General features: G+C 43.8%; 2 protein-coding genes across 2 annotated transcripts; both read left to right on the top strand.

The window, feature by feature from the left end:
- The first annotated feature begins 11,265 nt into the window (after positions 1–11,265).
- Positions 11,266–15,345, top strand: LOC113506629. Its single transcript, XM_026889465.1, has one exon. It carries the CDS (start codon positions 11,266–11,268, stop codon positions 15,343–15,345), a length of 4,080 nt encoding a protein of 1,359 aa, XP_026745266.1.
- Positions 15,346–15,516: 171 nt separating this feature from the next.
- On the top strand, positions 15,517–16,749 carry LOC113506628. Its single transcript, XM_026889464.1, has one exon. It carries the CDS (start codon positions 15,517–15,519, stop codon positions 16,747–16,749), a length of 1,233 nt encoding a protein of 410 aa, XP_026745265.1.
- Positions 16,750–17,015: the final 266 nt, after the last annotated feature.

Raw genomic sequence — 17,015 nt, 5'->3', positions numbered from 1 at the left:
AAAGAGCGAGTCAAAATTAAACATTACTTTCGTGCTTATTTTTAAATCTTAAAAACCTTCGTGCCTCAATCGAGTTTAAAATGACAAACTCTTACATTAAAATATGAGAAAATACATTCCATATTAAAAGTTATTTTAGTCTTCATTAATGTAAAATACACTTTATTGTTAAAGGGTAAAGTTCAATTACGAATAAACTGTTTTAAATACAAAATAAAATGGTATTCTGAGCATCCTCAGACAAATAAGAAATTAATTGATCATTTTAATATTAAGGTTCTTTTTCAAAGTGAGACCTATTCCTTATAACTTAAGGTTTAATTTAGCATGCATGATGAAATTATAAATTTATTTAATATTTTTTTCCCGGCAAATAGCTCCACATAGTTTAAGTAACGCCGGAATTCGAACAATATATTTTAAAATTCTTTTTTAAATTATCAGGCACTTATATCTATCTCTTTTTTATCTCTTACACTGTCTCTTTCCTTTTCGGCATGACGTCACTGACGTGTGTTTTGGTTTTCTCGGCGTCACTGGTACAATTTGCTGTGGAAGATTTATTTCACACTAAAGGATAAAATACACTTTTTTATCTCGTTCTAATATCATATCTATCTCTTTCATTTTTGACATGACGTCACTGGCGTGTCTTTTGCTTCTGTTCAAGTCTCACAGCTTGGGATATCAAAACGTGAAATTTCAATAAAATAATGTTTTCTTGTATACCGTTCTCTCTCTCTTTACGTGGAAATGAATTACTTGCGTCTTTTTTAGCTTTTGTGAATTTTTAGTTTGTTTGTTAAACGCTCTGATCTCAGAATTCTCAAAGGATTTTTTTTTATAAATATAGTGTCAAAGTCAAATTCTTTATTTCAATTAGACCAGTATATGGCGCTTTTGAACGTCAAATCACTACATATTATAAAAAAGGACCGCTTTTTCTGTCCCTATTTCTCCTTGAACACTTAAATTTTCGAAACCACTCGACGGATTTTGATGCGGTTTTCTTTAATAGATAAAGTGTTTTATGAGGAAGGTTTTTTTTACTTTTTAAGTATAATCTATGCATGTTTTCGTGCAGGAACAAAGTCAATTTTAGCGATTTCAAATGTATTCACAATTTTTTTACGCTTTCATTGCAACGCTGGCTTAACCGCAAGAGCTACATCAAATAAAGTTCTACAATTTTGTACACCATAAAATGATCTACAAAAAAGTCTCACACAGCATATACCTATCTTTTAAGGTTGACTCACCATTTTTTTGGCTAATAATTTTATTCCAAAACCAAAAATCTTTGCGAAGCTGTCTGTGTTGAGATAGTAATCCTTATCAAAATCAAAATAAATACAACTATTCTATTTTTCACATTTCAAACGTTTATTCCGATGCAACGACGATGGTATGAATCCTTATCAAGATAAAGAACGTTAAAAAATTCTGTGGCGTATATTAGCACTGCTCCCGTGCGAAGCCGGGGCGGATCGCTAGTACAAAATAATTGAGACACACAAGATTTCAAAATACATTACGGGTAAGGTTTTAATTGAAATATTTACATCTCAAAAACTAAATCCAAGACAGTGTTCACGCTTTGTTATTATGGGTGAAGATAATAACAATGAATACTCACTGTAAATGTTCGTATTTTTGCGTACATTTGTCAGATTTAAATCACTTTCTCGCCTTTGAAGATGCTCGTTACAATAGGTAGAAGCTTTCTCGGACCGCTATTTAAGGATTGCAGCATAATTAACGTAATTACATACACAACGTCAATATGACAATCCTGACAGTAGAAATTTATGAAAATGTGAACTTATTGATTGTCTGTGCCAGCTGAAGAGAGACTCGCTGTAACTTTGAGGTACGTTAACAAAATAAGTAATTTCAGAGGGTGTTTATTTTGATCAAAATACAATGTTATTTTAGTGTTAATGCATTTTTCTTTTCATTTTTTTAATGCATTGGCAGCATGAATTTAATTTGTCCTCCTGGCAAATATAAACTTCTGAATGATCATTAGAATCAGGTGCAAACTGTGAAATGTATGACTGAACACTACTCGAGGCTGAGTCTTCATCATGTACCGGACTGTGTGTATGTAGAAGAGTGAAGGTTACTTTGAGGACTTGGCTGTGGCGGTGGTGAGGAGACATTTGGGTTTGATTTGAAAATGAGAACTCGTAGATGCAATAGATTCAAAGAAACAATTGCTTCTTAAACAAGCGGCCTGACCAGATTTGGTGGATTTTTGGTCGCGTAGCTCCGAGAAACCAATATAATATTAATTTCTGCTACGGAACCCGTCATGGTCGAGTCTGACTCACATTTATTATTTTAACTGCGAATAGCGCCATCTGTGACAAAGGCGCGATACTACGATACACAACTCCTTCCATCGCCAACGTTAGTGTTGACGTGGCGTCTAGTCGCGCTCTACACCTCTAGCGAGTTGGTTCAGCAATGGTATAATAGATGGCGCTAAACTCAATAAAAAATATTTTAAAAAATCGGCAAAAATGAAGTGGATTTACAAAATACAGCTATCAGAGACGCTCAGGATTTTTTTTCTCACTTATAGACCGGATAGATTCGGAGATATGATCCAAAGAAGAAATTTTATAAAATTGCAAAAAAAACTGACTTCCCGTGGTTTTTAAGGTTCCGTACCTCGAAAGCCATATAGCGGAACCCTTCTAGCATCAGTTTGTTGCCTTTTCGCTTGTCTGTCCGTCAAGTCCTTTTTTCGCAGAAACGCTTGATGGTATCAAGCTGATATTTATACCGGATACTCAGGCCTACAGTCTCCTAAAGCTGTAAAAATTAAACTTCTAAGACAACGCAATAAAAAGATACAGCTGTTTTATCGCTACAAGTTTTCGACACCTCTCCTAGGGAATCAAAATCCTGTTTTTTTTTAATATATTCAAGCAACAGGTTTGTACGGAACCCTCGGTAAAGACTCCGACCGCACTCGACCGGTTTCTCTACTCATAAATAAATAGTTTCAGGTCAGAGGTCAGTCTGTTGTCCGTCGGTCAATCTGTTTGTCAGTACTAGTACTGCCACCACGTAGTCGTAGTACAGAAAATAATCTCGATATGCACATTATCTCACTTACAGAACCCTCGTCGGAAGCGTCCCACTCGCACTTGTCTGTTATTATTTGAAACTAGCTGCTTCCCGCGATTCCGTCCGCGTGGAATTTAGTTGACAGCGCGCGGTGGTTCCCGTTTCTTACAATCAGAATCTGTACCGTTGACGTTTCGCGAAAATATTCTTCAAATGTCATGTAGTTTCGCATAGTCATTGATTTTTCTCAAATAATGCGGCCGAGGTAGAAATACGAACTCTTTTTGTAGTTGCAGCGTGCCGTCGCTTTGATAACTGTCGTAGCACTTGAGGTTGTATTGACAGCTCTGCTGGAGGTCATGAGAACATTTCGACACGATGATGGTCGCAGAATGATTGCTCTCGCCAAGAAAAACCCCTTTTAAAGACTCCGGTTATATCAAGAGCGAAGTTATTAGACCAGAATTGAATGCTGGAGTATCAGCCAGGACGGTCAGAAGGCATATAGTGGAGGCAAAACGTGTAGGGAGAGAGTTGCACGTATAGGTCCGTTACTGAAGAAAGAAAATAAGCCAGACTGGAGTTTGCAAGAAAGTTTGGACTGTTGCTCAATGGAAAAATGTGCTATTTTCTGGTGAGACCAAGATAAATTTAATTTCTTCAAATGGCAGACAATACGTCCGAAGGCCTATGAATTCGACCCTGAATCCAAAACACACAAAAAAGCAGGTGAAACATGGAGGAGGCTGTTGATTTATTCAATTGAGATTGCAAAAAACAATCTTTGTATTGACTAAAGATTGACAGTTCTTAGAATGATACATTCGAGCCGCCATCTTGGTATTTAACTTCAATCAATCTCTAACGCATTCATTCATTCCTTCTGTCATACTGTGTGGTAGGATCCAGACGTATTACTTCCAAGTTTTTTTAAAAAGGAAATATAAAATTAGTTTACAAGTACTGAGTGTTTTTATTATCAGCCCCTACCTAAAATTCAATAGGTTATGGGCCCAGTGTGCGCGAGTGTTAAATAATTTCCACTGTTAAATTCATCTCTATTCAAATAATAACCGTTATTGCCGAACAAAGAAAATGGACTTAAAATTAAAACGAAATATAAAACCGTTCGACGGCGAGAAGTATAGTATTTGGAAATTTAGAATACGTGCTTTGTTAAGCGAAATGAACGTTTTAAAAGTAATTGAAAGTGATCCAATTATTCAAGACAGTTCATGGGACAAAAGTAACCGAATTACAAAAAGTATAATCGTCGAGTATTTATCGGATTCTTACCTTGGTTTTGCAAATGAAGATAGTACGGCGAAGGATATTTTAAAAAGTTTGGATGCACTTTATGAACGTAAGAGTATTGCTACTCAGTTGGCGTTAAGAAAAAAATTGTTGGGCATGAAACTGCAAGGTGATGTTACTTTGATTAGACACTTTGCTGCGTTTGACGACTTAATCACTGAGTTGCTTGCGGCTGGCGCTAAACTTGAAGAAACCGACAAAGTCGCTCATTTACTTTTAACACTTCCTTCAAGTTATGATGGTGTTATAACTGCTATCGAAACTTTGTCAGAAGATAACCTGACCTTAGCCTTTGTAAAAACGAGGCTCCTGGACCACGAGGTCAAACTGAAGAATGAATCCAATGATACGAGTGCTAAAGTTTTACAAGCTGCTGCTGAAGGCAAGAAGAGACAGTTTAGAAAAAGGAATTTTGAAAATCATACATTCAGTAACAACCAGAAAGATCAGAATACAAGGAAGAAGTTTAATATTGCAAAATGTTATCATTGTGGCCGGAAAGGACATGTGAAAAACGACTGTTATTATTTCAAGCGATTAAATCAACCGAAATCTACGGACAGGCTGAGGACAGTACAAGCAGTCGATATTAATCAGCCTTCCGCATCAGCTCAGTCATCAGCAGATTTTTCTGGTTTTGCATTCATGACCGGTGAATACAACGTGGACGCAGCCGAACGGAAGATCACATTCCTGTTAGATTCCGGAGCATCGGACCATATAATCAACAGGGAAGATCTATTTATTAATTCTGTTGATTTATCTATTCCTATAAAAATTTCAATTGCTAAACAAGGGCATTTCATTTCAGCTAACAAGAGAGGAACATTACACGTCATTAGCAATATGGGTGTTCGAGGGACATTGGAGGATGTTCTTTTCTGCCCCGAGGCTCCCTACAACCTGTTGTCTGTGTCAAGGTTGCAACAAGCTGGAACCACTGTCATATTTGATCACCGAGGCACCCAAATATGTAAAGATGGTAAAATAATAATGAGAGGTAGGTCAATCAATAATTTAATTGCTTTGGATTTTGAGGTATCTGTGCATTTGAGCTGCTCTATGCCTAAAGTGTATAATGTTATGATAAATAATTATGAGTTATGGCATAAGCGGTTAGGTCACATGAGTAAAAGTAAATTTTTAGAGTTGAAAAATAATAAAATGACTTCTGATATTAATTTGATTGACAAAGTGATACCGGGCGATAGTTTATGTGAATCTTGTATTTATGGAAAACAAAGTAGGCTACCATTTAATCAGAACAAAGATAAAAGTTATATTCAGCGACCTTTATATGTTGTGCATACTGACGTATGCGGTCCAATCACTCCTTCAACAATTAACAACAAAAATTATTTTGTTTTATTTGTTGATCAGTATACTCACTACTGTGTTGTGTATCTATTAACGCATAAATCAGACGTGTTTTCTGCATTTAAAGATTTTGTGTCAAAAAGCGAGGCGAGATTCAATTTAAAAATAGTTTACTTATATTGTGATAATGGTAGAGAATATTTATCTAACGATATGAAAGATTATTGTGTTGAAAAGGGAATAACTTATCATTTCACAGTTCCAAGAACACCTCAATTAAATGGTGTTTCCGAACGAATGGTAAGAAGTATTACTGAAAAAGCTCGTTCTATTTTAAATGGTGCAAATCTTCCAAAATTATTTTGGGGTGAAGCTGTGTTAACCGCTGTGTATTTAATTAATTTAACTCCAACAAATGCTATAAAATCATCCAAAACACCATTTGAAATGTGGCATAATAGAAAACCACAGATAAAATATTTAAAAGTTTTTGGTTCTACTGTTTATGTGCATGATAAAATTTTTAAAACGAAATTCGATGTTAAGTCGTGGAAAGGTATACTTATGGGATACGAACCAAATGGATATAAAGTTTGGAATCCTGAATGCGAAAAATTTATTACTGTCAGAGATGTTATTGTTGATGAGACCAATTTTCTTCAATCCAGGCCAATATTGCAGCCTGAAGAGAATGTTGTAAATTCTCGTGTAGATATTAACATTGACAAGAATTGTAAGTCAATGAAGTCTCAAAATACTGACAGGGGTGAATCAGATAGTTCTAAATCTGATGATTATGAGAGTCCTCATAAAATTCGCAAAAGTAACCACGACACAATAGAATCGGAGCAAATAAATACACGTTCCGTCATTGGTGATGACAATACAAACAGTAATGTTGAGCTTCGTAGGAGTGATAGACTCAAGGGTCGTCCTTCTGTTCCTTCTAAAAAATTCGATGATTACCTTATGTGTACTCAAACAATTTTGTATGATGTACCAAATTCATTTCTTGAGATTAAAACTCGACATGATAGAGCTCAGTGGGAAAGTGCAATTGATGACGAATTAAATTCATTATTATTAAATAAAACATGGTCTTTGGTACCGCGACCGAATGGTAAAAATATTGTAGATTGCAAATGGATTTTTAGTATCAAAAATGATGAATTCGGAAAACCTTTACGTTACAAAGCTAGACTTGTTGCTAGGGGCTTTAGTCAGCAATATCTCATTGATTATAATGAGACCTTTGCACCTGTTGCCAGAATAGCTAGTTTTAGGTTCCTTATTGCTTTTGCTAATCAATATAAATTGCTAATTCACCATATGGATGTAAAAACTGCATTTCTTAACGGGGAATTAAAAGAAGAGATTTATATGAAAGTTCCAGAGGGTATATCTTGCAAAAAGGATTATGTGTGCAAACTAAATAAAGCGTTATATGGGCTTAAGCAGGCAGCTAGGTGTTGGTTTGAAATTTTTGAGCAGTCACTTAAAGAGAAAGGTTTTCAAAATTCATCAGTAGATAGGTGTATTTATATACTAAATAAAGGAGATATACAAAGTAATATTTATGTGATACTTTATGTTGACGATTTGGTTATAATTAGTGCTAATAAAATAACAATAGATGATTTTAAAATGTATTTAATGAGTAAATTTAAGATGACAGATTTGCAAGAAATAAAATTGTTTCTCGGAATTAAAGTCACTCGTTCTAATGATATGTTGATGTTAGATCAAAGTGCTTATATTAAAACAATTTTAGCTAAATTTGGCATGCAGGATTGTAAACCTGTAAAAACGCCTTTAGAGAGCAAACTTGATTATGAAGCACTAAATTCAGACGATAATTACAATGCTCCATGTCGTAATGTAATAGGTTGTCTGATGTATATAATGTTATGTACTCGACCCGACTTGAGTACTAGTGTTAATATACTGAGTAGGTATACAAATAAAAATAATAAAGAATTGTGGAAATGTCTTAAAAGGGTACTTAGATATTTAAAAGGCACAAGTGATTTGAAACTAATTTACAAGAGGTGTGAGTATAATCAGATCTTAACTGGTTATGTAGACTCCGATTGGGGGGGTAATGATACAAATGACAGAAAGAGTACAACCGGGTATATATTTAAATTATTTGAGAAATGTACAATAACCTGGAATACTAAGAAACAACAGTCAGTTGCAGCCTCTTCCACTGAGGCTGAGTATATGGCTTTATATGAAGCTGTCAAAGAAGCCTTACGGCTTAAGTCCTTAGCAAATAGTATTCATATTATTATTCCTACTCCTATTATAATATATGAGGACAATAATGGCTGTATTAGCATAGCAAACAATCCGACTAATCATAAGCGGACAAAACACATAGATATAAAGTATCATTTTTCTAGGGAACAAATAGAGAAAAATGTAATCAAGCTTAATTACATTCCCACAGGTCAACAATTGGCAGATGCACTGACAAAGCCGTTGCCTGCAGTGACGTTCCACGAAATGACACAAAATATGGGCTTGCAGTAAAGAGTTATGATTTTTAAACTTATGTTGTGATTTGTCATTGATGTTCCTACTGTTATATTGATTATATTATTATTGATTGTTTTGATGAAATGATCTGATAAGGTTTTACTGGGTTTTCCTTATCCAAGCAACAAATGTTGGATCATAATTATAATTGTATTTTTCCCAGACCTACTTGGAAGATATACAGTTCTGGTTAGGAAGATTGTTATTATACTCCAGATTATTTTTTGAGGGGGCGTGTTGATTTATTCAATTGAGATTGCAAAAAACAATCTTTGTATTGACTAAAGATTGACAGTTCTTAGAATGATACATTCGAACCGCCATCTTGGTATTTAACTTCAATCAATCTCTAACGCATTCATTCATTCCTTCTGTCATACTGTGTGGTAGGATCCAGACGTATTACTTCCAAGTTTTTTTAAAAGGAAATATAAAATTAGTTTACAAGTGACTGAGTGTTTTTATTATCAGCCCCTACCTAAAATTCAATAGAGGCAATATGCAAAATTTGTGGCTGTTTCTCAGGACATGGAGGAGGGTCTATAGAAAGAAATAAGGAAGACTAGACCAGTTTCAATATAAATAAATATTAGAAGAGACGATGATACCGCATGCTGAAGAAGTGTTGCCAGTGTCGTGGACGTTTCAACAAGATAACGACTCGATTCGAAACCAAGAAAAACCAATACTTTACTAAAATCAGCTGTTCAACGAATTCCGAGCTGTTTGGAATAATATTCCTTTAGAAACGTGCAATGATTTGCTTGCGTCGATGCCCCGCCGATGTCAAATGGTTTTAACTAACAAAGTGTAATGAATTTATATTTATTCAATATGTTTTTAATAAATTTGTCATGTTAAATTATATTTGTTAAAAAAAGTATTGGTATTGTTACGGACGCCGAGTTGATTTAACTCAAGCATAGTTTGTAAATATTACACTAGATGGCGCTGCCGGTGAACAAATTGTAAATCGGGCTTCACCGGCAACAAGGACTACTTTTACTAGATATAAAATTGATTAAGTTGTTTTAAAACCTTATTGAAAGTAGGATAACTATAAATTGTATAGATTAAGTAGCGAGAGTTTGCATACGGCACGAATTTTAGAAGTCAGAATGAATCCGGCTCTCTGATTGGTTGCCGGGGCCGTATGGAAATTCAAGCGTCCTGATTGGCCGTTGTCGCCTATAAAAGGAGGCCTCAGAGCGGTCAAGGACAGTCACTCGCAAGAGTAGCTCAAGAACAGTCACTCGCAAGAGTAGCTCAAGGACAGTCGCTCGCATTAGTAACTCATGGTAGTAGCTAACGAGCAGTCTTTCACAGAAGTCGACGATCGTCGTTCCCTGTGAATAGACCTCAAGGCAGTCGCTCGCGTTAGTCGCTCATGGTAGCCTCTATCGAGCTGTCATTCACAGAAGTCGACGATTGTCGTTCCTTGTGAATAGACCCTAAGGCAGTCGCTCGCGTTAGTCGCTCATGGTAGCCTCTATCGAGCTGTCATTCACAGAAGTCGACGATTGTCGTTCCTTGTGAATAGACCCTAAGGCAGTCGCTCGCGTTAGTCGCTCATGGTAGCCTCTATCGAGCTGTCATTCACAGAAGTCGACGATTGTCGTTCCTTGTGAATAGACCCTAAGGCAGTCGCTCGCGTTAGTCGCTCATGGTAGCCTCTATCGAGCTGTCATTCACAGAAGTCGACGATTGTCGTTCCTTGTGAATAGACCTCAAGGCAGTCGCTCGCGTTAGTCGCTCATGGTAGCCTCTATCGAGCTGTCATTCACAGAAGTCGACGATTGTCGTTCCTTGTGAATAGACCCTAAGGCAGTCGCTCGCGTTAGTCGCTCATGGTAGCCTCTATCGAGCTGTCATTCACAGAAGTCGACGATTGTCGTTCCTTGTGAATAGACCCTAAGGCAGTCGCTCGCGTTAGTCGCTCATGGTAGCCTCTATCGAGCTGTCATTCACAGAAGTCGACGATTGTCGTTCCTTGTGAATAGACCCTAAGGCAGTCGCTCGCGTTAGTCGCTCATGGTAGCCTCTATCGAGCTGTCATTCACAGAAGTCGACGATTGTCGTTCCTTGTGAATAGACCCTAAGGCAGTCGCTCGCGTTAGTCGCTCATGGTAGCCTCTATCGAGCTGTCATTCACAGAAGTCGACGATTGTCGTTCCTTGTGAATAGACCCTAAGGCAGTCGCTCGCGTTAGTCGCTCATGGTAGCCTCTATCGAGCTGTCATTCACAGAAGTCGACGATTGTCGTTCCTTGTGAATAGACCCTAAGGCAGTCGCTCGCGTTAGTCGCTCATGGTAGCCTCTATCGAGCTGTCATTCACAGAAGTCGACGATTGTCGTTCCTTGTGAATAGACCCTAAGGCAGTCGCTCGCGTTAGTCGCTCATGGTAGCCTCTATCGAGCTGTCATTCACAGAAGTCGACGATTGTCGTTCCTTGTGAATAGACCCTAAGGCAGTCGCTCGCGTTAGTCGCTCATGGTAGCCTCTATCGAGCTGTCATTCACAGAAGTCGACGATTGTCGTTCCTTGTGAATAGACCCTAAGGCAGTCGCTCGCGTTAGTCGCTCATGGTAGCCTCTATCGAGCTGTCATTCACAGAAGTCGACGATTGTCGTTCCTTGTGAATAGACCCTAAGGCAGTCGCTCGCGTTAGTCGCTCATGGTAGCCTCTATCGAGCAGTCGTTCACAGACGTCGACGATCAGTCGTTTCCTGTGAATGGGCCCCAATCACTCGAAACTTGTGCAATAAATGTATACTGGATAACGTATGAGTTTTATTGAAGACGAATAAGAACAAGAAAGAAAACCGAAACAGAAACCTTCAAAATATACAGTCCACTAGCTCCACAACAGTCTTTTCTGGTCCTTCGAGCCGGATCCGAGGCTTGAAGAATCTGCGACTGGGAGCACGAAGAAGTCCGAACCGGTTACGACCTGCAATTCTACGTGCGTCGAGAACTTTCCAACAAGTCACTGTGCCAGCCATTTACGGAACAAAATGGTCGTCACCCGCAGTCAAAGTGACTTGGCTGAGTTGGAAGAGCAACGGCGGGCCCTAGAACGAAGGGACGAAGAATTGCTGGTGTCAGTTCGTCGCCGGGAAGCGGAACGAATCGAACGGGAGCGCTTACGACGAGTGTCGCTTAACCCTCCGGCGTCGCCACAGGCGGAGAGTATGACCGGACCTACGACGACCACGCACGTCGCGACGGCGGGACCATCGTCTGAGCGACGACCTACCCGATCGCCGCCGCGGTCAGTGAGGTCCACCACCAGTGCGACGACGCGGCTACGGCTAGCCGAATTGGAGGCAGCAGAAAAGTTGGCGAACATTCGCCGAAAGGAACTAGAACTCGAGGCAGACTTAGTGAAGAAGAGATTGGCTGCCGAGGTATCAGTGATCCAAGATGATCAAGAAAGCATTCACGATCCAATGCAGGAAGAATGCCAGCAATATAGAGTGGATCAGTGGCTACGCACCAACCCTCTTGAGTCACGGGGGGAGGGGGGCCGTGACACAGAAACTCGCGAGGAACGAATGCAACAGCGTTCCGACGCGCCGCGCCGAAGGTCACCTACGCCGACTAAGGCGAGGAATAGTATCGAGCAGCTAGCAGCGACACTAGAGAAGATGGCTAGACCACGAATACGCCATACAGACCTTCCTACTTTCTCCGGTGCTGTCAGCGAGTGGCTGCCGTTCAAAGCAGCCTACTACGACACAACGAAAATGTACTGTGTGTCGCCATCAGAGAACCTGCAGCGGTTGAGAAGTTGCCTCAAGGGAGAGGCGAGAGAAGCTGTGGCAGCACTTCTGCACGCGGCCACCGAACCTGACACCATAATTAAAACATTGGAGCAGTGCTTCGGCCGACCAGAAGTAATAATAGACAAGGCGCTGGAAGAAATGAAGAAAATGCCAAAGCCAAGTGCATCGGCCAGCGACCTAAATAGCTTCGCTATAAAAGTACAGAACACGATCTGCGTACTTAATACCATAGACAGAAGAGGTTATCTGTACAACCCTTTGCTAACAAGGGAAATACTCGAGAAGCTGAGTCCACATCTGCGATCACGGTGGTGCGACTTCGCCTGCGACAACGAAGGCGCAGCAGAGCCCGAGGTCGTGCTGTTGTCGCGATTCTTGATGCGCGAGGCGGACCGGGCGTTACGTTATACTTACGCCCCGCCGACCAGTACCGCCCCTGCAACAGCAAGAAAGGAGACCAGGCCAGCCGTGACGTGGAAGAAGAAAACAAACGCGGTCTACAGTACGAGCGAAGAAGACTATCAATGCCCCTGCTGCAGACAGACTCACGTGCTGACTCAGTGCCCGAAGTACAAGGCGATGAACGTTAATCAACGCTGGGAAATTGTAAAGCTACATAAAATTTGTTTCAAGTGCGCCCAACGCAAGCACAGGCGCATCAATTGCAAGGCAAGGTCGTGCGGTGTAGACCAGTGCCGCCGACCTCATCATGTTACCTTACACCAAGAGAGAGCAGAGTCACCCGAGGACAAGTCGGTGACGCAAAGAACACCCACGGAGCCTGCGGACAAGGAGGCGGTCATGTCAGTGGCTACCCGAACAGCCACCGGCCCAAAGACCGTTATGCTGAAGATGTGTCCGGTAGTCATCGCGGGTCCACGGGGGGAGGTGAAAACACTCGCGCTCTTCGACGAGGGAGCCACCGTTACTCTCATCGATGAGGACCTGGCCACGAGCATCGGCGCTGAAGGTTCGATGCTCCCATTACGTATCCAGGGGGTCAACATGTCCTCGCAGGAGCAGAAGAGTCGAATCGTCGAAGTACGAGTGAAGGGCGTAAGAAAGGACAGCGCGTCGCATAAGCTTCATGCGCGAACCATGAAGAACCTGAAGCTTCACCGACAGTCGATTCCCGACACCGTCCTAGAGTACGAACACCTGCGTGACCTCCCTAAGAACGAAGTATGCTATGAACTGACACGCCCAGGACTTCTAGTGGGGACAGACCACTGGGAGTGCATTGTGTCCCGAGAGCTCCGAGTCGGCGGGCCGAATCAACCAGCGGCATCACGTACGCAACTCGGCTGGGTGATACACGGGACGGCGCCGAGAAAAGCCATCACCGTGAACCAAGACAATGTGCTACACATTGTTGATTACGATCAGCAGCTTCACGACTTGGTGGAAGCACATTTTAAAATAGAAGCGCTCGGCGTCAAACAAGAACCACGCGTGCGCGAGACCGACCAACGAGCAACCGCTATAGTCAAGAAAACTATTAAGAAGATCGACGGTGGCTACGAGGTCGGACTGCCGTGGAAATACGATGACGTCACCATGCCACCGAGTTATAACGCCGCGCTGCGCCGACTGAAGGCGATTGAAAAGAAGATGGACGCCGCGCCTGACTTCGCCGAGCAATACAGCACGCAAATAAATAATTTGCTAGAAAAAGGATACGCAGTGCCATGCGATGGTACAGTAGTAAGAAGCGCCGTTTGCTGGTACCTACCTCACTTCGCTGTGAAGAATCCGAATAAGCCAGGCAAGCAACGGCTAGTGTTCGACGCTGCGGCGAGAAGCCACGGCGTGTGCTTGAACGATAGGCTTCTGGAAGGCCCGGACTTGTTGCTGTCACTCCCGGGAATAATATACAGGTTCCGGGAGAAGGCGATAGCCGTCACCGCCGACATACAGGAAATGTTCCTGCGCATTAAGATCCGACCGGAAGACCAACCGGCGCAGCAATTCCTGTGGCGAGGCGACAACAGAACAGAGCCTCCGCGCCGTTACAAGATGACCAGCATGATTTTCGGCGCGGCCAGCTCACCATATATGGCTCACTACGTGCGTGATTATAACGCAGACATGCACAAGATTGAATACCCGCGTGCATTGGATGCCATAAAAAGGAGCCATTATATGGACGACTTAGTTATCAGTTATGACACCGCAGAGGAAGCTACGAAAGCGATAGAAGAGATACGTAAGGTACACGTAGTCGCCGGTTTCACTCTGCGAGGATGGAGCGCCAGCGACGCGACGGTACTGACCGACGTACCACAAGAGCTGCGCGCCGCCACACCTACGCAGCTGGGAGGAGAAGGCACGACGAATAAAATACTCGGACTGTACTGGTGCGCCGCACGGGACGAGCTCGGCTTCAACACGGCCATGAACCGAGTTCCGTCCGCCGTACGAGATCGAATACGTGCGCCGACCAAACGAGAAGCACTCAGCGCCGTGATGTCGATCTACGACCCTCTCGGACTGCTGAGCCACTACACCGTCCGAGCGAAAATAGTCCTCCAGAGTTTGTGGCGCCTCCAAATCACCTGGGACGAGCCGATACCGGAGGGAGAGAACGAGCTCTTCGCAGCATGGCTTGCTCAACTCGGAACTATCGCACAAATCCGACTGCCCAGGTGCTACGCCCCGAGAAAGTATGAAGACCTGGAACTACACGTTCTATGTGACGCAAGCGAACAGGCTTACGCGACCGTCGCCTATTGGCGACATGAAAACTGTAACGGAACCGTGAGCGTCATGATAGTCGCCGCCAAGGCTAAGGTGGCACCGAAGAGGACGCAGACGATTCCTAGGCTGGAGCTGCAAGCAGCAGTCATCGGAGCTAGACTCGCCGATACCATTCGTAAGGAACACCGAATAAGAATAACCCGAACAGTGTATTGGACAGACTCCTCTACAGTAGTACATTGGATTCAAAACGACGCGCGACGCTACACGCCATTCGTCGCGCACCGGCTGGGTGAGATTAGTGAGCTTACCGCTAAGGAGGAGTGGCGTTGGCTACCTACAGACCTCAACGTAGCCGACGACGCCACACGACTCACCAACGCGCCGATCTGCGCGACCGACCGATGGTTTAGGGGCCCCGGCTTTCTACACCTGCCAGAAGAGCAATGGCCCCAGAAAGGACCATGCGATGAAGAACAGGACCAGGAGGTGTTACATATCACCGACGGTCCAACGACCGAGAGCTGGCTACCCGATCCTGCCCGCTTCTCGAAATACGAGACGTTAGTGAGGGCCACAGCGAGAGTGCTGGCGTTCACTGACATCTGCTGACGGAGAGCGACGAAGTTGGAGCACCGTCATATCCAACGCGCCGAGACCGAGCTAATACGGCGAGCTCAAGAAGATAGCTTCGGGGACGAACTAAACAGAATACGATCGGCTCGACCGCTCGCCAAAGGAAGTCGCTTATACAAGCTAGACCCCGTGCTTGAAGACGGCGTCATGCGAGTGAGGGGCCGGATTGAAGCCTCCCTCGCGCCGACAGAGACCAAGCGACCTGTTATATTGGACGGCCGCCATCCGCTGACCAAGTTGTTGGTAGAGAAGGAGCACTGCGCTGCAGGCCACGCAAATAGAGAGCGCGTGACGAACGACTTGCGTCAGCGCTACTGGATAATTCATATTAGACCCACAGTACGCGCCGTGGAGAGGAGCTGTGCGTTCTGCAGACGGCGTCGAGCTACGCCACGAACGCCAGCCACAGGAGACCTGCCACGCGCCCGCCTTGACCCTTTCCACCGCCCGTTCACCAACTGCGGAGTGAACTACTTCGGGCCCATGATGGTCAAGGTGGGGCGCCGCCGAGAGAAGAGATGGGGTGCACTCTTCACGTGCCTTACCTGCCGCGCTGTACACCTCGAACTCGTCGCGTCGCTGTCCACCGACTCGGCCATCATGGCGCTGAGACGAATGGCTGCGCGACGAGGCTGGCCTCGACTAATGTACAGCGACAACGCAACCAACTTCCGTGGGGCCGACCAAGAGCTGCGCAACGCCTACGCCGAGTGGGCGCCTGCCTTGCGAGACGAGGGACTGCTGCATCGGATGGAGTGGCGCTTCATTCCTCCTGGTGCGCCCAACCAAGGCGGTGCTTGGGAGCGTATGGTACGCTCTGTGAAAACCGCGCTGAGTGTGACGCTCCGCGAGAAGGCGCCGGCAGAGGAAGTGTTGCTGACCCTGCTGACCGAGGCCGAGTTTTCGATCAACGCTCGACCTCTAACTCATGTCAGCGTGAACCCAAGCGATCCGGAAGCGCTGACACCGAACCACTTCCTGTTGGGCTCGTCGGGCGGACTGCCGACGACGGGACCCTGCAACGAAGCCGACCGAAGGACCTGGCGAGTCAGCCAGGCGCTCGCCGACCACTTTTGGAGGAGATGGGTTCACGAGTATCTTCCCACTCTGATCCCACGCGGCGAGCCACGAAACAACGCACGACCCGTACAGACCGGCGACGTAGTCCTCATCGTCGACAGCACGTTGCCACGTAACACGTGGCCGATGGGAGTCGTCGAGCGCACGCACAGCGGACCGGACGGCAGCATCAGAGTCGTCGAGGTGCGGACGAGGACCGGGACTTTCCGACGCCCCGTCGGGAAACTCGTCGTCCTGCTGAAGAAGGAAGAGGCTACGCAGGCTGCGCCGGGGGGAGAGCTGTTACGGACGCCGAGTTGATTTAACTCAAGCATAGTTTGTAAATATTACACTAGATGGCGCTGCCGGTGAACAAATTGTAAATCGGGCTTCACCGGCAACAAGGACTACTTTTACTAGATATAAAATTGATTAAGTTGTTTTAAAACCTTATTGAAAGTAGGATAACTATAAATTGTATAGATTAAGTAACGAGAGTTTGCATACGGCACGAATTTTAGAAGTCAGAATGAATCCGGCTCTCTGATTGGTTGCCGGGGCCGTATGGAAATTCAAGCGTCCTGATT

Source organism: Trichoplusia ni, assembly GCF_003590095.1.
Source record: "Trichoplusia ni isolate ovarian cell line Hi5 chromosome 20 unlocalized genomic scaffold, tn1 tig00003896_group19, whole genome shotgun sequence".
Classification (NCBI taxonomy): domain Eukaryota; kingdom Metazoa; phylum Arthropoda; class Insecta; order Lepidoptera; family Noctuidae; genus Trichoplusia; species Trichoplusia ni.
This window is presented reverse-complemented; position numbering and strand designations above follow the sequence as displayed.